At 43.1% G+C, this 25,990-nt stretch overlaps 1 protein-coding gene across 4 annotated transcripts in view; it reads right to left on the bottom strand.

The window, feature by feature from the left end:
- The window catches only part of LOC310669448 (connector enhancer of kinase suppressor of ras 2-like), a 314,320-nt gene that overhangs the window by 160,098 nt on the left and 128,232 nt on the right, over positions 1-25,990 (bottom strand). For all 4 annotated transcript variants that reach the window (XM_083423485.1, XM_083423484.1, XM_083423487.1 and 1 more), the window contains one exon: positions 7,409-7,450. In XM_083423485.1, coding sequence (XP_083279611.1) covers positions 7,409-7,450 — 42 coding nt within the window. The remainder of the gene's footprint in view (positions 1-7,408; positions 7,451-25,990) is intronic.

Raw genomic sequence — 25,990 nt, 5'->3', positions numbered from 1 at the left:
GGATTTTTTAAAAATAATAATAATGCAAATTGCTTCAGAAATGTGGAGAATTGAAGAGCGGAAGAATGAAAAGCTAAGAGAACTGTAACTGACAAATCATTCCACCTAGAGAAGTAACCATTTGCTGTGCCCTTTCATGACACACAAAGTCAGATGCCTGAGACAGCAGCATCATTCTGCCTAACAGTAGTTGTTTTACAAGTTTTTCCTTCTTTTTACAGTGTTCTCTGGATGGAGTTTGAGCCAGCTGGCACCTGCCCTAGCATCAAGCTTATCTAAACAATGGATAGTTTGTTCCGCTGTCCTGGCAGGGTCAAAAGTGCTAGAGATAACAAGCAGTGTGTCATTAGCATACTAATTTACACATCTTTGTAGCAGCTGCAGACTCATTTAGACAAGGAACCATCAAAGCGTCAGGAGGAAGATCAGAGTGACAATTGCTAAAGACAACAACTGTGAGGTCTGTGTTGTACTGATGCTGGGCTCACAAACTACATTTTTCCAAGCTTATATCTTGCAAAACTACGTTTTTTTCAAGCTTATATCTTGGAAAATAAAAGCAGGCCTGCTGGATCCAAGCAAATATCTGCATCCTGTTTTCTGTACTGGCCAACCTAGGAATGTGAGAGTTTGCTCCCACCTCTTTCACACTTCCTAAATCAAAAACGTGAACCAAAACTCTGATATTCTTCAGAATCCAGATGTCTTTTCATTTTGAAATGCCGTTCTCCAACCAAAGAATGCATGCATGCAAGCACACACACACACACACACACACACACGGTATATTAGGGGACTGTGCGCACACCAATGTTTACACTGGTGAAAATAGCATACATTACAATAGCATCCTACATTGTATTCAGGAAAATTGGTTACAAAAATGAGCATGTGAAGCAAAATGTGTACATGATGTATATATTAAAAGAAATATATGCATAAAAAATAAATGCACATGGAAATAATGAATAAAAAATACCAACTGATGCAAAAATGGGGTGAACTCAATTTAAGAGTGGAAAAATGCGAAAAACCCAAAACTGATAGATCCATCCATCCCAGGGCCAATCCTCTAAGCCTGATTGGGCTAATGAGCTGGAGGTTTCTTAGCGCAGCTATAGAAATTCTAGATGCAGAACTTCCTTTTGACACATAGCAAAAGTAAATTGTTTGGCACTAGGATATCTGAAGTACACTTGCAGCCATATGAGCCTGTCTAATTATTAAGATCGGGATCTGAGGTACAGCTGTGTAGTTTGTCAGTAAGGGTTGTTGCAGTTGGGTGTGCGAGGGACAGGGCCTTCTGAGTAGGAGCCCCACATCTCTTATTACCCGGAAAGTAAATACTGTACTATCTTCGTCAACTAACTATTGTCCTTGACAATTTCATGGGAGAGAGGGGGACACAGAAAGGAAAAACATCAAAAATTACCATTCAGAATCTTTGAGTTTTTCTAAAAAAAATGTATATTGAAATACTTTTTACCCAGTAATATAGAAACAAAATGCATGTTATTTTAACAAGGACCTCTCCACCCCACCCCCTGCACACACATACCCTGGCCTGATCCTGTCATTGAAGCTAAATCAAATATCTGTATCTATACTAGAAATAAAACAAATGTGTTCTGTAAGTCACACAAAGAATGTGTATTGTCTAGTGAAAAAAGAAACAGGGAAAGACATTTGCCTCTTCATCCTGGCTGATTTTTAAGGAAACTCAATGACTTGTTACAAATTATACTTTCAGTCTGCCTTTGGCTCACGTGTTGTATGTGACAATTTTAGTTGCTGGTAGTTCCAATGAGATGGTATTGGCTTAATGGTTGATATTGTAATGGTTGTATTTTTTATGTGTTAAAAATTCTTTGGAGTCCACCTCATTGAAGACAGGAAGCACACCCTGCTTAATAGATGAGTCAGATATTCTTGGAATAGATGAATGAAATAGTGGTAAACAGATGCTTCTGGCACCCTCGGCTAATGTTCTCTCTTGATTTCAGAGTTCCAAATTACTGCGTCTTACTTCCTTAATGGAACTGATGTGTTAGAAATTGTTCATTGTTCCACTTTATATGTTTTCCCCAGAACACTGGGCTTGCGTATTAGCTTTCTTCAGCTTTTGTATTCCTATCTCCCTCTCTGCTCCATCAACTTGTAATACCAGTGTACATGAATCAAACAGTACATTTATTATTTATTTCACAAACTTTATATAATTGCACACATTAGTCCTATTCAAACATTATAGTTCCCCGGTGTCCCAGCGTCTGCCGGTTGGAAGTCTTTGCATCTACATTGGTCCATGTGAAAACTTCCACATGGGGTAGAACCTCAATTGTCCTTGATCTTAATTGGGAATTAGCCTTGGGCTTTAAAAATGCTGTTTTATTTTCCTTTTTTGGGATTTTTATTCTTTCTTTTTATTTTCCTAAGTTTATTGTTCTAGCCAAAGGCCATGATGAAACTTGCATTAAGCAATAATATTAATAAAACAATACAAAGCATACATGGCAAAGACTTTGCCAAGTTTGTGAGCATTTAAACAGTTTTTCCCTTGTGTTACTATTACTATTTATGCACCTGCCACACACTTCAATAAAGGCCTACATGGTTCTGTGCAGAATTGAGTCTTGCAAAACTGTGGTACAGCTTGCATCACAAGAGGGCTTCAGTATCACATGGCGGAATTAGTTAAGCCAAACAAATGATCTCAGCTTTTATGAACTTTGAGCATCATTCTAATGCTGTGCTACTGCTCAAGAAAGGGGGGGGGGGGCAAACCCCAGAAGTAGACATTTCCAGTAACTGTATTTAGTGGGTTCACAGAGAAACTGCATGCTAACCAGAGAAATAACATTTTCATAAATACTTGTTCATCCACAACCAGCTAAGAACTTATAATGCTCTGGTTTCTTTCAATGGAGCTGATGAAAGGAGAAAACGGAAAGCTGAAGTCAGAAAAACTGCTTTCTCTCTGGAATTGCCTTTTAAGTGGCTTGTCCAGTGATTTTGCTCAAATTATTTGTACTGGAAGCTTACTGGTGGGCTTCTGCTAGAAGATTGGCACTTGACTAGCAACACTTCTGAGTACTAAATTGCTGCATGGAGATTCATATAATAGGAGAATTTTCCAGAGCCAAGCTTGGAAGGGGCTCGCCAAAGAAGAGCAAATTTGGGCTCTGTTCATAAATGTGAACCCATTTCAAGCCCCCAGAACCTGTGATTCAAATGACATAGTTAGGAACATGAGAAGGCACTCACAATACTGCCGCTGTCCAATTACAAAATATCCATGTTGTTGCCAACAAGAAGGCTTAGTATAGTAGAGAAGAGCAACTGGGGATGGATGGAAGGCAGGCAGGCAGCAATAAATGAAGCCAGAGTCAATGAGAGGGTGATGCTATGGTCTAAACCACTGCACCTCTTGGGATTGCTGATCAGAAGGTCTGCGGTTCAAATCTGTGCAATGGGGTGAGCTCCCCAGCTCCTGCCAACCTAGCAGTTTGAAAGCGCACCAGTGCAAGTAGATAAATTGGTCCCGCTGCGGTGGGAAGGTAAACGGCATTTCCGTGCACTCTGGCACTCGTCACGGTGCCCTGTTGTGCCAGATGCGGTTTAGTTCTGCTGGCCACATGACCCGGAAAGCTGTCTGTGGATAAACTCCTTCTCCCTTTGCCTGAAAAGCAAGATGAGCGCCACAACCCCATAGTAGCCTTTGACTGGACTTAACAGTCCAGGGGTCCTTTACCTTTTTACCTTTACCAATGAGAGGGAGAACTAACAAATTATAGTTCTGCTCCTGCCCACCCTCTCCTTGCTAAGTTGTACAAGGATAGCACTGAGACTGACGAAGAGAAAGTTGACAGGCTGTGCTACTACTTTCTGCTCTGGTTTATGCAAGCCGGGAGACAGCCAGGTGGGCTTGGAACGAATCAAGACTGAGGTTGTTGGGGCAATGCTCAGTGTTCCCTAACTGACCAGCCTCACCTGGAGTAGAACATTGCTGTGTGAGTTGGAAGGGCCAGTACAAAGGCCAGAGTCAGGGCCAGCCAAATTTCAAAAGAAACCTGTACTGACTCATAATTGGTCTATAAGTTCCAGAATGTGGAAGTTCATACTCCCAATTCAAAACAGCAGCATTCAGAAGTAATTGGATTTCAGCCCCCTGCTGTACCTGAAAAAAAGACAGTATGGATCACTCATTGCTAAGGAACATTAGCTAATTTAACTGCAACCGAGACACCAGTTAGGCTAGATTCTGTCACATCTAGCCTGATTAGTTCTAAAGCAGGGCTAAAATCGCCCTTCCCGTTTCCTGGAAGAATTATCTGCCTGCAGAAATGGTGTCTGATTATCTGCTGCTTTCAGCCAGGTTGGGATTTATTTTATTTTTTTTACATTTTCAGGAGATGATTGTTGTTTACCAGTGTGCTCTTACTAAGAAGTGTGACCAGAAGAAAGTTGTGGTGGCAGCTTCAGGCTGTTTCCCGATCCCCAACTCTCCTAAATCTTGGAAACCATAGTTCACAGAACAACAGTTCCCAGCACCCTTAAAAAAAACCAGCTACAGTTTCCAGGATTCTTTGGCTGATGTGCTTTAAATATACAGTGTGTAGACAGAGCAGGAATCAGAGGCCTTCTTTAAAGTTAAAAACATAAGGTTAAGTAGGACAAGTGCCATCTCCCCTCTCTCTTGACAATTTCAGTTAAATTTCACCAACTATTTCTTTGTGAGGGGTGGGGAGGGAGAATTTCTGTTTTAATTGCCATTTTAACTGTTTATAATTGTGCTGTTTTGATGGGCTTGAGTTATATACATTTTAATTTTTGATGTTTATGTTAATGTTTTGATGAAATTGTTTTATTTTGTATTTTAATTACGCCTACTTTGGTTTCGCACTTGTAAGCCACTTAAAAGCAACCTCGGCAATTAAGTGGTATATAAATTAAATGATAATAATAATTCCTACTCATCAAATGGTCAATTTTTTTATTATTTTAAATAACCGCTTTTGTTAATTCTTCTCGAGTGTGTGAAAGAAGCAAGAACTCTATTACTGCTGGGCTTGCCTGTTTTTAGAAAAATCTACACTCCAGTTGTCATTGACTGATGAAATTCTAGGCATGACAAATTGCTAAAAAACTACCCTTAGCATAATCTATAAAGAACTGCAATCCCACTGTGAGTTATTGACACACAAGACTATAATAATTACCATGATGCATCAATAGGGTTTAGGGTTTTTGTTTTAAAAACCATTCTATAAATAGCCAAATGGTTACAACATCTCCTTTGAAGCCACTTGGCAGTCAATATTGATTTAAAACCTATATTGAGTTTTTAATAAAGTGACATTTACTATAGCTTAGTGGGAATGTAGACTGCCTACAAAGTTAATTATACATCTTTGCTTAAAAGAAATGAATTTCTTTTCTTTTTCTTTTTTTACAAAAGGTAGCCCTAAAGATTATTTCAAAGCAGCAGTTTGCTAATTTTAAACGAGATTCAAAAAATGAAGAACCTCCTCTTATTCCACGTGCACAAAAAAATATGAAATTTTGTCCAGAGGAATGGCAACAATCAAAATGTATCGTTATTTTTTTAAGTCTGAGTATCTTTTTCATTAAATACTATGGTAAAATCCATCATTAAAAGAGCTGGAAACTGAACAAGGTAGGACTTTTTTCACTTCATAAATTTATGTAGAAACATCCACTTCCTTTATTTTATTGTATTGTATTTTATTTTAAATAATGATAATTGGAAGAAATATTTATTATTACCAGATTTATTTATTATTATTTCAGACCCTCAGATATACAGCAGATCACTAACATTGGCAATTGGGTGAATTTAGTATACTTATTTGCCAGGCTGAATTTTTGTCATTACTGCACCGGATTCTCAATTCTTCTTATTTATTTTAAAAGTGGTTCAAATCAAACAAGGGCTCTGAAGCCTCTTCCGGCGCATATTAACATCCACCATGTCCAATGGGCCTTACTTCCAGATAGTGAGAGGCTTGATGAACCGACCATGTGACAGCCATGTCTGAAGGGCTGTCACTCAGATGATATACAAATCTGTTGCTCCAGAGCAAAGATCTTCAATCAGTGGGTTCAACTTACAAGGACAAAGATTTAGACAAAGGTCTACTGGGATGAGCGAATCTCAGGCTGAGATGGGCTCAACAGCAGCTATACAGTGGTACCTCAGGTTAAGATCTTAATTACTTTTGTAGGCCCGTTCTTAACCTGAAACTGTTCTTAACCTGAGGTACCACTTTAGCTAATGGGGCCTCCCGCTGCTGCCGCACTGCTGCTGCGCGATTTCTGTTCTCATCCTGAAGCAAGGTCCTTAACCCAAGGTAATATTTCTGGGTTAGTGGAGTCTGTAACCTGAAGCGTCTGTAACCTGAAGCATATATAACACGAGGTACCACTGTACTGTCTGAATCCCCTCACTCCAGCTAAGCTTATGAGTTTATATAACCCCAGATTATTATTATTATTATTATTATTATTATTAATCATGCTATTATTTATACCCTGCCCATCTGACTGGGTTGCCCCAGCCACTCTGGGCAGCTTACAACAGAATATAAAAAAAAACGTAGTGAAACATGACGGAAGGGATAGTTCAGTCAGTAGAGCATGAGATTCTTAATCTCAGGGTCATGTGTCCAAGCCCCTAAAAGATTCCTGCACTGCAGGGAGTTGGACTAGATGACCTTTGTGGTCCCTTCCAACTCTACAATTCTACGAAATCAAACATTAGAAATTTCCAGATACAAGGCTACCTTCAGATGTATTCCTGAAGGTTGACATCTGACAGGAGGGCATTCCACTGGGCAGAAGTGCCCCTGCCTGGTTCTCTGTAACTTCATTTCTCGCAGTAAGAGATCTGCCAGAAGGCCCCTGGAGTGAGATGTTGATGTCCTGACTGAACAATACTCCTTCAGCTATACATACTCTCTGTTTTATGGTTCTGCGAGCTCAGGCAGGGCATATCTTGAAAGAAGGGCCATTCCAGGGAACAGACAGGATAAAGCAGGGGGAGACTTACCTCTATCACAAACCCTGTTCGGTTCAGCCACACACACAACCTAGAGTTGTGTGACAGCAATTAGTATGTTGGGTTAGAATTTGGGCAACTAGGTTCAAATGCCCACGCTGCCCCAGAGTTCACTGGGTGACGATGTATGACAATGGGTGACAATGTCTCTCAGACTAAACAGTGAAGGCAATATTGTTACAGGGACAGCCCTGTACACCCCCTTGTGCTCCAAGGAGGAAAGGTGGGTTATAAATACAAAAATAAGATCCTATGTACAAGATTATAACATGGATATGGGACAGACATGTGCAAAGCACAACCATGAAAAAAGTCAAAATGTGTACTTACCACGTGAAGAATTTTATTTTCTGTTTCATACACTGTGCAATCCTGTAACAACAGGAGGGAGAGAGAAGCAGTATTTAATATCCTTAGAAATGCACTTTGCCTCAGCTATGTTAACAACTCCTTGAAAATAATGCGCCACTCTAGCCATGACTGATTCAAATTGCTTTTAAGGTTTATAAGAAAATCTCGGAAGCTTTTCCCTGCTCTTTCTGGGATGCAAACAGCAACAACCCCTCTCTTTCATATGGTTAAATGTTCATTGAATTTACAAAGATGCTTTCAGTTCAAACTTTTATCAATTAAAGGAGGTTAATCATACACATCAAAGAGAAAAAACCAACCAAGATGAATGAAAAAGAATGTAGAAAGAGTCTTGCTGGAAGAATCCTGCATTCTGTTCCTACATTGGCCAATCAGGACATGTACACAACAGGACTCTCCTATTTGTGTTCCCCAACAACTGCCTCTAAACTTGAGGAAACGTGACTATAGAGTGTTGGCTCCCACTTGTGGATGCAGTATTCAGACTCTCTGGTCAACTACTGGGTTTTTTTTGGGGGGGGGGATTGCTAGCCATCAGTAAATTTTTCGGTAGCAAATCCATGTGCTGTATGAAGAAATACTTCCTTTTGTCTGAACTATTTCCACCCTTCAACTTCATTAGATTATTTCAGGTTTTAACATTATGGGAGAGGGTAAGAATGCTACCTGCTTTCTCCAGAGCATGCATAATTTTAATATACCTAATTGGAAAATTATGTGTATATCAAGAGTTTTTCCTGCCATGTGAGGAAAAGCTAAAGGAGTGCAAATGATGCAGCCACCCACTTGATGCTATGCAGGCTTGGATCTGATCAGTGCTTGGATAGACCTACCAAGGAGAACCATGCAAAGCACATGATAGCAGGAAAACAGCTACATAATGCTAAATGAACGGAAGGCCCCAGCTAATATCTTCATTCAGGGGCACTTTCATTTTCACTCAATCAGTAGAACATGAGCCCCACATTGGGCAAACAATTCCTCCATTGCAGGGCATTGGACTAAATGACCCATGTGGTCACTTCCAACTCTATGATTCTATGATTCTCCACCACCCCTAAGTGCCCCATCTTACGAGTGGATGTCATGTTGTGTTGCCCAAGGACAGTCACCATGATGTTGTCTTTCAATGCTGCACATAGCGAGCAGTGTTATAAACAGGGTTGTGTTCATTCTACAGACGCACATCACCTGGACCAAAGGACAGGGGAAGTGGGACACTGGGTGTACTTCTCCACTGGGAGCACTGGTTTTCTCTGCCTAAGGTTTATTGCACTTGAAAGATAGGGTTTTACAACTGCAGCATGGCAGCTTTCATTAAAGACAAGTCTTGTTTCAGAATAAGAATTAGTGTTAGCTGCTTTGAGCTCAGATGGTTTGCTGGAAAAGAGGCAGATTGTTGTGAGCTGTGCAGTGCTGTCAGGATCAGGTTTTGGTCAGTGGGATCTGTTGGAAGAGCAGGAAACAGAGGGAGGACTGAAACGGGAGGACCTTGGAGGAACGAGATCTCCCCTTTCTACCCCTGACTTCAACCACATTTGAGGGGGGAGCAGGGATGTTGTTTCTACCATCCAGCCTTCCCGCAGCATGGGAAGCCTCACTGGGGACTAGGAAGGGCTCTGATCAACCAAGAAGAGTGGCAGAACAGGAGGCAGCAGCAACTGAACAGCAACAGTCTGAACAAGAGGGGGCAGGCTTGTCACCTGGATACACCTTCACAGATGGGAGCGGACCCAACTGATGGAGCCTGTGCTAGCAATCCCCAATATTCACACTAAGCAAGAGTCCCACAAGTGAGAGCACAACACCTCATCTACAAATGCTTGGCAGGAAAGGTAGGTAATTTTGTTGGGACATCTTCATGCCCTGGTCCTGAACTTCATGCCCTGCTTCTGAATTCCTGAATTTTGACTCCTAGATCCTGTGTCTACTGCCAAGCCTGTAATGTTACTTGCCTGAATAAATATATTGTCCTTACTTCCAAGTGAGTGTCTTTGTCTGTGTGTCTTGGGTGAGAGAGCCAGGATACATACAAATATTAAATTAAATCAATATTGCATTTAATAAATAAATAAACAAACAGAAAGGAATATGTGGTAGCTGATGCCCCAACCTTCAAATGGTCGGCCAGTCTAACCGTATATATTCCATGCAGTATTTTGAATCCTGAGATTTTAAAACCACACAGGGATAACATTTTAAAAACACAAATGAATAACATTTGCTCCCTAGAATATGACAACTCCCATCATCCCTGACCACTGGTCCTGTTAGCTAGGGATGATGGGAGTTGTAGTCCCAAAATAGCTGGAGAGCCAAGTTTGGCCATGCCTGACTTAGTGTCAACAGTGTATTGAGCTGATGGTTGTCATATTCTAGTCTGAAGTCACATAGATGAATTAGTTCACTTAGTGCAGGCATGGCCAAACTTGGCCCTCCAGCTATTTTGGGACTACAACTCCCATCATTCCTGACCACTGGTCCTGTTAGCTAGGGATGATGGGAGTTGTAGTCCCAAAATAGCTGGAGGGCCAAGTTTGGCCATGCCTGCACTAAGTGAACTAATTCATCTATGTGACTTCAGACTAGCTAGAACAAAGCTCTGTTTGATCGTAATTACTGGCCACAAGCAAATTAAATATTATCAACAACAGATTTCAACTGATCACAAATACTGACAAAAAACATTTCTGTTAATTGACTCCTTTAAAAATTACCTGCAGAATAAGCAAAATGCAGGCTAATTAAAGTATTTGGCAGCTCCACAGCATAGACGTGAGTGCCAATGTCAGCTTTGTTCCCTTGCAAAACTGGTTAGGATTGCAAAGAATCACAAAATATATTGTGGTGCTTAATTATAATGGCTGGGATCCAGCAGAGCTCCTGACACATGCAACAGAAGTTGTTCCTGGGTATATTTTCTTTGTTTGATTTAGTTTGAAATGCAATTTCACACTACAGGATGGGGGGGGGGGGTTGCAACAGTGTGGAAAACACAGCCCCTTCCCCATTTCCAAAGACAGATGACATTTTGTAAATTGCAGCCATTGGCCTATAGATACATTTTGGGCATAAGAAGGCTCTGATCTCCCTTCTGCCCCATGTTTGAGTACTATTTCTGTTCTGCCGCAGCTTGGCTTCCAACAAAAGATACGTTGTTTATTATTACATTATTCACACCATTCACTTCAATGCAGAAGTCATTAATTTCAATGTAAAGCTAGCACAATGCAGATGGGTGGGAGGTGGGGGAGTCATCAGTTAGGTATTGTTTGTGGACCGAAAACAACAACAATATCCACTCCCATTTTTGTCAGAATGGTTGCCATAGACAATGCACACTGATCACTTGAAAGACTGCATCTTTCAGCTCTCAACTCTCAACAAGTTGTGTGAATGGTGTCCACCAGAAAACTTGAGCAACGTTCTAGCAAAGTTCTGGTTCTCCGCTCTGACCTAGAAAGAGAATGTAAGAAGAACCCTGCTGAGCCAAGACAAAGGCCCATCTGGTCCAGCATTCTGCTGTCACTGTGACCAATCACATATCCTCCAATACAAAGTGCCCCCAAACCAGGACACTATCTTCTGGTGCTGGACTCCCATGTGAGTCACATGACCTGCGAGACATAAGTACAACAGCACTCTCCCTACTAGTGTTTCCAAGCACCTGCTATTCAGAGACATACGGTGGTACCTCGGGTTAAGTACTTAATTCATTCCAGAGGTCTGTTCTTAACCTGAAACTGTTCTTAACCTGAAGCACCACTTTAGCTAATGGGGCCTCCTGCTGCTGCTGCGCCACCGGAGCCCGATTTCTGTTCTTATCCTGAAGCAAAGTTCTTAACCTGAAGCACTATTTCTGGCTTAGTGGAGTGTGTAACCTGAAGCGTATGTAACCTGAAGCGTATGTAACCCGAGGTACCACTGTACTACCTCTGCTAATACAGGTGATCTATATTATGGCAAGTACCGTATTTTTCGCCCCATAGGACACACCGGCCCATAAGGCACACTTAGTTTTTTGGGGGGGAAATAAAGGGGGGAATTATTTCCCCCCCAGGCGCGGGGCTGGGGCGGGGGAAGCCCGAGCTTCCCCCGACCTCAGCCCCCAGAACAGGCAGCTCCCCCGCAAGCCCTGGGAGCCCAGCACCGGGCTCCCACGGCTTGCGGAGAGCTGCGCAAAGTTTGAAGCCTGGGCGCGCTGAGCTCAGCGTGCCCAGGCTTCGGCATGCAGACAACTCTCCGCAAGCCGTGGGAGCCCAGCGCCAGGCTCCCATGGCTTGCGGAGTGCTGCGTGAAGCCTGGAGAGCGAGAGGGGTCTGTGCGCACCGACCCCTCTCATTCTCCAGGCTTCAGCGAAAGCCTGCATTCACCCCATAGGATGCACACACATTTTCCCTTCATTTTTGGAGGGGAAAAAGTGCGTCCTATAGGGTGGAAAATACGGTTATCATCAACTGCCTCAATGAATTCATCTAATCCCTCATGGCTTTCCACAATGGATCTTGAGAACTGTAGCTTGTTGAAGGTACTGAGAATTGTTAGGAGAACCGCTGGTTGGGACTGGCAGAAGTTGGAAGTCCAGCAACACCTGGCGGGCAGCAGGTCTGCTCCCCCTGAGTTATTCATTAAATGCCTTTGGATTATCCTCCTCCTAGAAGCACCGTATTAAAAGAACATGAACATAAGATGTGTCTGTGAGGAGTCCAGAGGTTGGCAACACCAGAATGGGTGTTCTGGTGTTAACTTTAAATTTAACCCACCCACCCACCCCCCCGCGCCTGGGGGGGAAATAAATTTAATAAATTTAAATTATTCCGCACACAGAGGCAGAATTCCCAGTGCTTCCTGGGAAGAGGGATTGGTTGCTAAATCACTCTGGGATTTGTAGCTCTCTAAAGAGAAAAGGTATCTTTCAACAACTCTCAGCACTTTTGATGAACTACAGTTCCCATTATTATTTGGGGAAACCCATGATGCTGCTTTTAATGCATAAGTGGGGCCTCGGTCACTAGTGATCTACTTGTGCACTGCAACATTTTAGCAACCTGTACTATCTGGAGACGTGATGGAGGTCATGGTGGGACAGCGGGACACTTTTTAAATAGTACTCTCTCAACATCAGCTGGAAAGGAAAATAGAGACAATAATTTGGAGAAGATGCCGGAAAGCAGAGAATTATTCCTGGTGAAAGACAGATAGTGGAGGGAAATGCTATCTGTTTGGCAGTCCAGCCATTTAACTCCCAGTTTCTTTTCAAGGTTAGATGTCAGTAGTGGAAGGGACCAGCAGCAAAAGTGGGCAGAATAAGGAATGTAAATTTTGTATAGAGAGCTATCTTCTACACACACCCTTCTCTACTTTTCATTCAGGTAAGCAAAAGGCATTTATCTGAATTCAATGACACATTCCAGCCAGGCAAAAACACCAGAAGTGTGAAGAAGGGTCAGTGGGGATGGGTGTGGCCTGGAGCATTACGGGGGCCACACAGATAAGCCTGGAGGCCTGCATTTGGCCCCTAGGTCTAAGGTGCACCATCACTGCTGTATTTTATTGGAGAGCAGCTAACGCCTGAAAAGTCTACCTTGCTAATGCTCGACTGCATAATTAAAAAGCAAGACCCCTCCTCCCATTTTTTCTTTAGCAAGCTTTGACAGCAGATAAATTTAGTGAATATCTGCTAGCCTGTTAATTTGAAGATCCTGTCCTGCAATAACATGCACTTGTAATGAAAATCTAAAAGATAATATGATTTTGCTACAATACAGGAACTTAGTATTGAGGGGTTTCTTTTACAGATATAGAAGACTTTCTGAAACACCTTGGCAACGGCTGAAATATTTCAGAGATTTTCATCCTCCTGAAGACAAAATAAGAAAATCAAACATCTAGATCAAACATCCAGATCAGTGGTTTGCACGTTACACAGAGAAAGCCATTTAACCACAATCAATTGCATAAATATATGCCTTTGTCCAAATTGTCAATTTTATCCTTTGAAGCACCATCTGGGAGGCTAACTCCTCATGCGGAAATAAACTCCATTGAAAATAATGAGATTAACAGTGCAGTAATGAGATTAACAGTGCAATCCCATATATGTCTACTCAAATATAAGTCTCATTAAGTTCAGTGGAGCTGACTCCCAGGTAAGAGGGACTCTTGCAGCATTCCTTCCAAGGTATTGCTTGCAGGCCAGGACTGTGTTCAGGATTGTTGTTGTTGTTTAGTTGTTTAGCCGTGTCCGACTCTTCGTGACCCCATGGACCAGAGCACGCCAGGCAGTGTCAGGATAGTGTCACTTTATAGTTGAAATTACAGAACTCAAAAACTCAGATATGAAAGGGAAAATAGACTGATACAAAATCACAGAAGTTTGAAAAAACAAACCTCTATTTGTAAGTATACACACATGAATTTATGTGTGTGTGTGTGTTTGTGTGTATCATATTATGTCAACAGCTATACCTTAGCTAAATAACGCAAAATGTATTATTATGGATCTAATAAAAAGGTAAAGGTACCCCTGCCCGTACGGGGCAGTCGTGACGAAGCTGCAGCTGGCGAGCCAGCACCAGCGCAGCACACGGAAACGCCGTTTATCTTCCCGCTATAAAGCGGTACCTATTTATCTACTTGCACTTAAGTGTGCTTTCGAACTGCTAGGTGGGCAGGAGTTGGGACCAGGGCAGGAGCTCACCCCGCCGCGGGGATTCGAACCGCCGACCATACGATCGGCAAGTCCTAGGCACTGAGGTTTTACCCACAGCGCCACCCACATGCTGGCAATTAAACAAAATGCCAATTTTCTGTAGTTACAATATTCTTCGGGGCCTGCCCATGATAATGTTGGGGCTTTAAAATGAAATATTAAACCTAGCTGAGAATCTGTGGATTGTTTCCAGAATAAATTGGGCACAGAATCATAGAGCTGCAGAGTGGCTCATCTAGTCCAACCTTCTGCAATGCAGGAATCTCAACGCGAAGTCCCCCATCCAATTTGAAACCATACTGGACCCTGATTGGCTTTGCAATTGTGCCAGCAGTTCTCCTTGTGAATCGGACTGGCTACAAAATGTAATAGATAATATAGATTGCTCTTGTTTTCAATGTTTGCTTCTCTAAGTTGTTCTGAGTCACTTTGGTGAAAAAAGAAACTAATAATAAATATGATAATAATTACTATTATCCCATTCAGATTTATAGTGAGTCCTACCTGAGTATTTCGTGAGAATATGAACATAGGTAAAGGTGAAGGGACCCCTGACCATTAAGTCCAGTCGTGGCCGACTCTGGGGTTGTGGGGCTCATCCCACTTTATTGGCCGAGGGAGCCGGTGTACAGCTTCCGGGTCATGTGGCCAGCATGACTAAGCCGCTTCTGGTGAACCAGAGCAGCGCACGGAAACACCGTTTACCTTCCCGCCACAGAGGTGCCTATTTATCTACTTGCACTTTGACATGCTTTCGAACTGCTAGGTTGGCAGGAGCAGGGACCGGCTCACCCAATTGCGGGGATTCAAACCGCCGACCTTCTGATTGTCAAGTCCTAGGCTCTGTGGTTTAAGCCACAGTGCCACCTGCGTCCCTTCATGAACATAGGAGGCTGCTTCAAACCAAGTCAGATCACAGACTGATATGATGCTCCAGAGTTTCAGACGGGGTCTTTCCTAGCAATTCATATAAAACAGGGATGGGGAATCTCAAGCCCAGGAGTCAAAAGCGACCTTTCACGCATCTCCATCTGGCCCTTGTATGTTTTCAAAAGGCCACATCCCCTTTCCAAGCACACCTGCTTCCCCCAGACCACACCCTTCACTGGCCTCACTTTGTGCCCCTCTTGAGTGTTTTGACTTGGTGGAATGTGCCCTTGAACTCTGAAATTGCTCCTTGTTAGCATTGATGGAGCATAGAGCCAAGCTACAGGAGTGTGTGTAGAAGCTACCCTGTTGTACAAAGGTAAAATTCACACTCATTGCTCTGCCACTTTTGCCTCTGAAGGCTGTATGAGAGACACTCTTGTAGAGGCACTTGAAAAATAAAGATTGTGCTTTATTGTGCCAAGACTGGGTCAAGCAGAGCCCTGCTCCATGAGCAGGGTGTGCCAGGCAATGCTTAACTCAGTCTTGTAAGATTCATCCTCTACCTCTTCCTACCTCCGCATTCCCAAAGGTCAAGAATGACCATGGTTGGCAAAGTGGAAAGTGGTGGAGGTGGCCATGGTTGATTCCTAAGACCCAACACAGCAAAGACCCCAGTCAGAGATGGGACTAGACTGGGAAAACAACACTAGTGGAAATGATGTGAATAGTATCATTTTCCTATAGGGGATTCCGAGACTGACAACCCCATGCCCAGTAGGGAAAGATGCTCCTCTAGAGTCCCGGAAGCAGTTGCCACCACTTTCTAAACTTCTTGCTTTGCCAGACTCAAAGTCCTTGACATATGATATTGGGGAATGGAGAGGCGTGGGAGGTCACTATTAAATGCTAGCATCTTGGAGGCTTTTGAAAATGCTCACATCAAGTGCCTACAAGCCTGACTGGATCAAACAATGGGCTAGTCATGCTTTCTGAGCCTACCTATGCATAACTGTAGAAATGAGCTACATATCTTCTTTTCATTTCACCAATGAATCTTCCCACTCTAACGTCACTGAAATGAACAGAAGCCATGGGACAATAAAGCTTGCCAGATTGTGTTCTGTTCATGATAAGGTCATGTTGATATGCACATAGTTGGCATTATGGTCAAAATATTCTCATTTATCTTGTACATTGGTTCAGTCCCCTCTCATTGTGCACGTACACAATCGTACATTCATATAGACACACCAGCCCAGAGTCACATAGGGACATCTCTGCAATTTCTGCTTAATTTTGTTTGCTCACTTGTAAGCCTTCTTACTCTGTCCGGAAATCTAGCAAAGAAGCCAAACAGAAAGGAAATATAAATACCACTTCAAATCATATTCGGCTAAACAAAGCTGGGCAGGGAGAATGGAAATAATAATGCTAACAACCACTTTCACTTCTTAGTGAACTGCGCATAGAATTATCTTTACCATTCATGTGCATTAATATAAGTGGTCAGGAAGGCTCAGGTGCATTAATGCTTTTATTTCAGCTCCAAAGAGATGTACTTGATGTAGCCACTATTACCTTTGCAATTACATATCGGAACACACATAATTTCCTCTAATATATATTCACTTAAACTGTATCTCCAGATGTGTTTCGTTGCCTTCATGCTGCACGTGGAAAATTATGCAGCCCGGATTGAATATTTATTTGTTCTTTACTGATTACACTTTTTATCCTGCTTCTCCTATAATGAGGTTGGGTAAGCTGGGCCAAGAGGTGATGACTGGCTGAAGGTCACACAAAGAGAAAGATGGGTGGAATCTGAACTTGAACCTGCTTCACCACGTTGATCTGGTCCAGATTATACTGATTCTGTAACTGTGGTAGGGAGAAAGCCAAGCACACGCCTTCCTATTCCTGACCACTGGGTGCACCTGTCCTGCTGTAGAGATCCCTGGATGTCCATCTGCAGACATATCATTTGAAGAGCAATTTTCCATTCCAGTCAATCAATCAATCAATCAATAAATAAATATCTTCAGAGGCTTTTGGAGTGGTCGGTTGAACTGCCTGGAGGTGGTTGTGGTTGTGTACAACCTCCATTCCATGTTAGGTCTGTTCCAGGCAGGTGTAAACGCATTCAGGCCAGAAATGATGTGGCATGGCCGGGGGGAGATGCTGGGAAAACTCTGGCTCTGCTAGCATGAAGAATGGAAGATCGGCTGAAGGAAGAGAAATGGCGGCACCAAGAGAAATCACTTTACCATATTGTCATAGGAAACAGAAGAAATACAGAGATGGCCACAATGACAGAGGAGCAGCTACAACCAAGAACTCTGTGTGAGGCACCCAAACCATGCTGGATAAAGCAGGCAGCAGAAGAAAGAGAATTTGAGTAGCAGCTGCAGAGGCAACCTTAAGCCCCAAGAGGAAACTAATGATGAGAAGTCCTGAACCGCCTAAGGAAAGGAACAAGACATTCACCCAGTATAATAACTAGAGGCAGACTTGGAGATTTGAAGGTCTCCTATAGCGCTGCTAATCATATATGTAAATTCTGAATAAGAATCAAGGATGAGAAATAGTGAGGGGGAGGCCAGACAGTTGGGAAGGATGGTAGCAATGGTGAAAGTTGTTGTTTTTGTTTGTTGTTTAGTTTTTTAGTCGTGTCCGACTCTTCGTGACCCCATGGACCAGTACACGCCAGGCACTCCTGTCTTCCACTGCCTCCCGCAGGTGAAAGTTGTAGAAGTCCTTAAAACAAGCCTAATCCAACAGCCTGGAGTCCATAAAGCTAAATGGGGAGGCACAGAGGCTGATGCCTGGAACTCTGAACAGGAGCACTTCTGAAGATGTTATTGTACATGCTCTTGTATTTAGTTTTTGCAATTTTTTTAAGAAAGGTTACCATTTGTTCACGTACCTTCCAGGACCTTGGAATATATACTGCAGATTATATAACCACATGTTAAAGGATATTGTCGCCTCTTTTAGTGGGGTGGAATTTGTAGTCCTGCTTTGTTTGTTTAATTCTGCTGAATTGGGGTCCTTAGCCACAACAAGAGAACCCACACAATAACAGCTGTATGTAGATAACCTACATGAAGGCATGAATGTGTGTGGAGCTCTCCACAACAGACGTTCACTCACTGAAGGTGCATCCCATGAACCGATGTAATGATTAAAAAATACTTAAGGAAGTAAATAAATCACAGCCTTCATTGGATGAGAATAGAAGCAAATTGTACAATGCTGTTGACTCTCTCCTGTATTAACCAAATGTGACATGCCTTGCCTACAAAAGGCTTTTGTGGGAAATAAAAACAGCTTCTCTGAGAAAAATCTGGCTTGTCACCCGAAGGATTATTCCAAAATTCTCTACCTGCCAAGTTATCTGCTTCAAGTCTAGCATTCCACAAGATCTCCCCTTCAGCGACTTCTTTAGATTTTTCTCTTCTTTAAGCTGAAATGTCAGAAGATTTCTTTCAAGCCAAAGAGATCTGATATAATTGCACAGTGACTAGGAGGCAATCAGCCTCTGGCGTTGAATTTGGCTTTTTGGGGGTGTGCTACCTTGCAAAGGGTTTCACGCTCCCCTCTTTTTTTCAAAAAAAGAAAAAAAAAGAAAGGAAAATCATTATTATAAGGGAAACCTGCAATGTCTTTTTTTTAAATAATAATAAAAAATCTAACAGCAATTTTAATACAAGCCGTATGATTTTAAAACTCTAGCGGCAATTGTGAAATTAACATTCATCTGGGTAAAAAATGCTTTGACTTGAGTAATCATTATATTATTTATATGACCTACTTCTCATCCAGCCTTAGAACTGTGCCCTGAAATTCAGTTATATGTTGAGTGATAGAAAATATTTGGGATTTTTGTTATTACTCTGTTGATATAGAGCTTAACAGGATGGTTAACTTTAATAATGGAGGAATTACGGTTAAGTAGGGCCTGATCAACTGTCATGCTCAAAAATCCAGAGCACTATTCCTCATTAGGCAATCTGCTAAATCCACATTAGTGCCCCTGGTTATCTCCAATTGACCCATTCAGCCTCTGCTCCTGCTTTTCACACTCTCATTAACCAGAATCACATCTTTTCCAACTCCTAGCTGGCAGCAGTCAAGAGTTGATAGCAAGGCTTGTATCTCATCAGAACAATAATTTATGTGTGCACAAGAGGACTTTCTCCTCATTCTTCTGCCTGTGTGCCCCCTAAACCTGCTCTTGTGCGTCCCCTAACCCTTCTAGGGTGTGGGGGCCAGGGGGCCCCCACAGAGGAGACTGGGGAAAGTGTTGTGCAAGCAGAAGTCTTTGTGCTGATGGGACAGTTACTTAGCCCTGCACTGGATGCTAGTCAGTGTTCCTTTACAATACTGTACTGAACAATATTATAATTAGGGTTGTGTCTATTCTACAAATACAGTTCATTAAGGTTGCTGAAAAATTACTTCATTTTGTATTATTATTACTTTTATATTCCATCTTTTTTTTCTTCCAAGGAGTTCAAGGTTCCCTACAGTTATCCCCCTCTCCATTTTATTCTCACAACCATCTTGTGAAGGGAGGATTTGAATCCTGATCTCACAGGTCCTAGTCTAATACGCTACCTGCTATCCCACATTGGCATGGATGTTCAACATGGAGCAATGATTTGCTCAAACAGATATGTCTTCCCACAGCTATCTAAATCTCTCCCAGGTCCTTCCCAAGCAATCTGAGACTCCACTGACATGCCCATCTCGGCTCCTCCCTCTTCATACCTATTCTAGTCCTGGGAGACTAGGGGGAAAGGGAGCTTATCACAGCAGGAGTGGGGGACACCCTGGCTTCTTCGCCAGCCTGACTCATCCCTGTCTCTTGACCACCTTCCTCTTGCGTCAGCTTCAGATTTGGGGCCTCTCTCTGCCACAGCCTCTCCCAGCTCACTAAGTCCAATTAGGCTTTCAACATCCAACAGCTCTTCTTCCTCGTCTTCTCCCTTTGACCACCACCAGCCCCTGGGTTCTTCTTCCCTTGGGAGTTCCCAAGCTAGTGCCTTCCACTATTCCTCCATGTCCTGTCAGTCCATTACAGTAATTTGCAACATTTTTCTAATGTTGCATTTTAAAGTGTTGTCATCTTCCCTGAAATCTTAGGGTGAGAGGAGGAGGGGATAGATAATAAATAAAAACAACAACAACATACAATAAATTCCATTATCATTATTATTATTAATCTGGAAGTATGGAGAATCCCCATTTACTTACTAGAAGACACCTCCCCCCACCAGGGCTTTGTACAATATTTGTTCTACGATATGAAAAGGAGAAAAGAAAGTGTGAGCATGTAATTCAACAGTGTACGCAACCTGCAATGTAATGGAAAGAATGGTTGCTTTTTGTTTGTTTCTTTTCTTAGTAAAATGAGGATTTTTTTTTAAAGGAAGAAAAGGTGGGGGAAGATAAGAAATGTCTACAGTATTTTTAGAAATTACAAACATTAAATCAAACAACATGCTACGGGTAACAAATGTTTATCTTGGGAGCATTGTCTAATTTTGGTTGTGGGGAATCATCTTTAGTTTGGTAAGCTTTATTAAGCTATACAAAACTGCAGTTCTGGCTGTTTTTTGTCTGTTTCTCTCCTCTCCTGGGGTTCCTATTTCTCTTTGGTAATTCAACTTTATTGGAGTAAAGCCAAAAGGCCGTTTGTAAAATTAAATAACTCAGCAGTGCAATCCCAACGTGCAGGGAAGCAAGGAACAGCACCTATACAAGATGGTGTTACCCAAGAGATGATTTTTTTTAATTATTATTATTATCATCATCATCTTTATTATTATCTTTATTATTATTATTATTATGGTTTAGCACTGGATTGGAACAAATGGCATTCAGGTTTTTTGCAGAGTGCTGTTTGTTTTGATTTAGCACTTAAGAACAGATTTTCCAGGGGAAAGCGGTTTCCATTTCTAGGCACAGGACAAGTAGAAGTGTGGATAATCCCTGACTTTCAGATGTCAAAATGATTGGTGAAACATTTATGCGGTGTGAGCCAGAGTGCTCCTGTGGTTAAAGTGTCAGACTAGGACACGGGAGACTAGAGTTCAAATCCCCCACTCAGCCAGGAAGCTCAATGGCTGGCCTGGTGTCCGCCATATACAAATGAGATAACCCAAACCCTCCACTCATACACAAATTTGTGAAACTCATATTCTGCCCCCAAAATAATCAGATAATTCCCTCACATCTGGAGAGAATGAATGATCCCTTGAAAATGGGAGGATTTCAGCCTCCAGTTAGCAGAAAGAGCCTCACCCAGTGCTAAAAGCCTTCCAAAAAAACCAAGTTTTCACTTGGTGCTCCAAAACAAAAAGAAAAGGAGCTAGGCAGCTCCCCCCACCCTGTGCTGGGAGAGCATTCTACTGAGTTAGTTACATCACCAAAAAGTGACTGCTCTCAACTATGCCTTTTCCACTCTCAAGTGGGAGAGAATTTGCCACACCCCTCCTCTCCCGAAAGGAAGTCTCCAATGCTTTCTCCCAGGGGAGGACTAGGGTTAGGCATGCAGACTGTTTAGTCCAAGGAGGGGCCATTGCCAGGCTTCTTAAATTAGCCCCATTCCACCCTCTTCCTTCTTTTATGGTATTGCCCTCTACCGTGTAGGCTTTGCTACTCACCCTATTTGGGGGCTGAATAGGAATTTGGTGGGAAGGAAGCCCCAATTGTGGCCCAAGAGAGGGGAAGGATCAGATCTCTCCCCACCCCCTGCCACCACTTATTGGAGAACTAATTTGGAACACAGGCGGCGATCATTTCGTGCAGGGGTTCCTTTCCTGCACCCAAATGCATCGGTGGAGCACACATAAGCACCCCGGGCTGTTATTTCCCACTCCCATTCTTCCCTCTTCCTGATCCAAAAGAAAACATGTGGTGGCAATCATGCGTCAGTTGGACTCACCTAAAACCGTCATTGCCTGTACATAAAATGGCAATCAAAATTATCAAGGCAAGAGGGAGTTTTTTGGTTTGGAGAAAAGGCAAGTAAGAGGCGGCAGGATAAAAGTGTATAAATTCATGCACTGCATGGGGAAAGTAGCAAGAGAAAAGTTTTTCTTCCTCTCTCATAAAAACATTAGAACTTGGGGATTTCAGCCAGTGAAGCTGAATGTTGAATGCTGAATCTGATACTCCTGCTGCTGCTGCTCCCACCCTGCATTGAGTTCTCTGCTGCCTCACCCCTCACCCTCTCAGTAACCAACAGAGACACAAGGCACTGGGGAGCCAGGTGTGTAATGCTGCCCTGCCTGGTTGGACTAATGGAGGACATGACAAAGGTGCCCTGCCTGGTTGGACTAATAGAGGACATGACAAAGGTGCAGAAAGTGAATAGGGAGTAATTCTCTCCCTTCTCATTACCTGAGACCCAGAGGTCATCGGATGAACCTGAATGCTGGAAGATTTAAGGCAGACAAAAGAAAACACCTTTGCACATGGTGCAAATTTGCTCCCACAGGACACAGTGATGGCCATACCACCTTGGATGGCTTTAAAAGAGGATAAGACAAATTCACGAAGATGAATAAGGCTACCAATGGCTAATAGCCATGATGGATTTGTTGCATCACTGCTGTTGGAGGCAGTACAGTGGTACCTCGGGTTACATACGCTTCAGGTTACAGACTCCGCTAACCCAGAAATAGTGCTTCAGGTTAAGAACTTTGCTTCAGGATGAGAACATAAATTGTGCTGCGGCTGCGCGGCGGCAGCAGGAGGCCCCATTAGCTAAAGTGGTGCTTCAGGTTAAGAACAGTTTCAGATTAAGAACGGACCTCCGGAACAAATTAAGTACATAACCAGAGGTACCACTGTATGCTTCTCAATGCTAGCTGCTGGGAGCTGCAGGTAGGCAGAGGGTTGTTGTGCTCAGGTCCTGCTTGTGGAGAACAGGATGGGCCACTGGTCTGATCCAGCAGGGCTCTGCTTATGTTCTTGGTTCTTTCCTGCCCAGACTACTGTGATTTGGCTAATCTGCTTAACCAGTTTGTGCAGATAGGTTATGTTTTAAAGAAATATAGCCAATTAAGACCTCTTTGCCATGCATGTTGCATCTTGAACCTTTTTTCATGGGTGAGAGAGCAAAACTTCAGCTGGCAAACTTTATATTGGTTTGTATTGGCAACTCATTTTCATTTTTATGAACCACCTTGGAAATCATGAGTGGCAGTCAACAGAATGTTGCTCAGAATGGACCCACTGAAATTAATGAACATGACTAAGTTACTTCCATTAATTTCAATGGGTCTGAAATTAGGGCCTATCCACACTTATAGCTCACACTTTAAAGCTCCACGTCCAAGCATCCTTTCCCCCCTTTTTTTCTTTTTGCTCCATAGCTTCCACTGTGAATACATGCTCTTTAAAGCTGAATTAGAGCAAAGGGCAATCCATGGAAAACCCGCATTGCTGTTTGTTGCACTTCAGCTTTAAAGAGTGGGATTTCGGGGGGGAAACTCCAGGGCAAAAAAAAAAAAGTGTTCAGACCAAGACTTGGAAAGTGTGGACCTGTGCCTGGAAAGAGTGGGACAAAAAGTAAGTGTGGACAACCATTTTAAGCATGTCCAATTGACACAAAATCACCAATGCATGGGTCCTTTTGGACCAGAAAGAGGGCAGAATGGGTGTGGGGCATACTTATGTGTGCTCTGGCTACACACAAAGGGGCTGGGAATGAAACCCCTGCATGAAATGGTCACCACCTGTACCACCCATTTATGAAAAGATTACATTTTATTTTTAAAATGTAGAAAGATGTGTGTGTGTGTGTGTGTGTGTGTGTAAATATTGTAATTAAAGTAACCAGCTAGTAAATAAGTAAGAAGGTATGGTGGTTGGGATGGAAGGACTTCAGTTGGTGATTCTGGGTTCCCCAGCTATCAAAAACGTGAAACCCGTCCACACTTCTGATGCAGAAAGATTACAAAAACTGAAATTAGGGAGGCACAGTCCAATCATCCAAGGAGCACAGAAATATGGAAGGCTCTCTCTCTACACTTGATGGTCAAGTATGCCTTTGAAGTTTTCATTTCTGTAGCAAGGCAAGGCATTCAATCAGCTTGCCCGTCTGGACCCCAAGGCAATTCTCTCTCTTTTACACACACACACACACACACACACACACACATACACAGCCTGTACTAGTTGAAAATACTTCAAATGGAATATCCATTTTAGAAGACGTGGCTTCCATTTAACTCTCAAACACCAAGAGGATAAATCAATCGCAGCTGGGCTTTTGAGCTAACGATGCCAATCAAACATCATTCCTTTTAATTTATGCATCAGAAAGGCAACTCAAATTTCCTTTGCAGCAAACCTAATTATTTCAGGTCAGAGAATAAAGGCCTTCAGTTGTGGAGTGTATCTGAAATTTCCCCCCCTGTTTTGTAGAGTGGAATGAATTAATTTCAAAGAACAGACCAGGACTGGGCAGAGAAATCTGATGGTTTTCTATTTGATAACACAAAGCGTTCTTTGCCCAGATTGATTGGGGATTCATATCACACAACAGAAAAATCTATTTGCTTTCTATACCCACCTCATTTAAATTAGAGATTGGTTAGACGGAGCTTTCTCCCCAAATGTATAAAGGCAGTCTGTTAACGGCTTAGAAAAGGGCCCAAACTCAGGTAGTCAGATGGTTAATTAAACAATAGAATCATTTACTTAAGGCCAAAGGGTTACGTTGAGGAAAAACATAGGCAAGGAAGGACATGGGATATAGGTTTATAGAATGATGAAAACTGTGAAGAGGATGGACAGAAATATATAATTTTCTTCCTCTCTTATGCTTAGAGGCACTCAGCAGACTAAATTAGCCATAGATATGGGACAAACAACATATAACATGCCAAGCCCTACCATTAGGTAAAATGAGGTGGCTGCCTCAGACAGCATTTGCTAGGAGACAGGCTAAAAGCTGTTGGAAGACAGAGATGAAAGCTCCATTCTCCCCCCCAGTCTCAGCCACCATGGCTAACAGTCAGAGACAGTGGCAGAGTGTACGCCCGCGCTGCCTGAGGTGAGCAAGCAGGGCGCCCCCCCCAGGGCGGGGCACAGAGGGCACCCTCCCGAGCCCTGCAGTTCAGGGTAGAAGAGGGGTGGGGAAGCTGCTGCCCACTCCCCTCCTGCCTGCCACTGCTGGGTCAGGCCTGACCCATCAGCAGAGCTGCAACAGCCAGGCCGTGGCCGAGGAGAGCAGATGGCAGTTTTGCTGCTCACTGTCCCCCTGCTCTACGTCACCAGGTCAGTCCTGACCCAGTGGCGGAGGTGGAGCTGCTGCGGTTGGGCACACCTCACTGGGTAGGATGCACTCCACTACCGGGTCAGACATGACTCAGCAGTGCCTCACAGTCAAGGAGAGTGAGTGGCAGCATTGCCACTGACTCCCCTTCTCTCCACTGACCTGACCTGGTGATGGAGCCACTGAGCCGGGCATGCCTCACCATGGTCAAGGAGGACTGCTTTCCACTGCTGAGTCAGAAGTGACCCCCTGGGTCAGAGCCACTGCCACCGGGTGCAAGGTGTGCTGCAACCAAGGAGGGTGGGCAGCTGTGCTGCCGCCCACTCACCTGCTATCCTCCCCCGGGCTCAGGCCTGTTGCAGCTTCTTCGGATGCAGAGCCAGGCTCCAATGAAGGTGCCTGCTGAGCGGGTGACTGTGTGTGCCCCCTCTCAAAATTGTGCCTGGGGCCATGACACTCACGGCACCCCACACCCACACTATGCCTCTGGTCAAAGTTGATGGGAGTTGAGGTCCACCAACATCTAGAGAGCCATGGGTTCCTCATCCCTTCAGTATGGTATGGGGGTCATTGAGTTTATCCAAAAGCTTCGCTGTGAAGGTGAGTTTTGAAGTGTGATTTCTAGGGAAGGAAAGGTCAGCAAATGGACAAATGATGAAGCTATTCC

The sequence above is a fragment of the Podarcis tiliguerta genome, assembly GCF_965153285.1.
Source record: "Podarcis tiliguerta genome assembly, chromosome: Z".
NCBI lineage: Eukaryota > Metazoa > Chordata > Lepidosauria > Squamata > Lacertidae > Podarcis > Podarcis tiliguerta.
The sequence above is the reverse complement of the archived record's forward strand: the minus strand, read 5'-3'. Positions and strand labels throughout refer to the sequence as shown.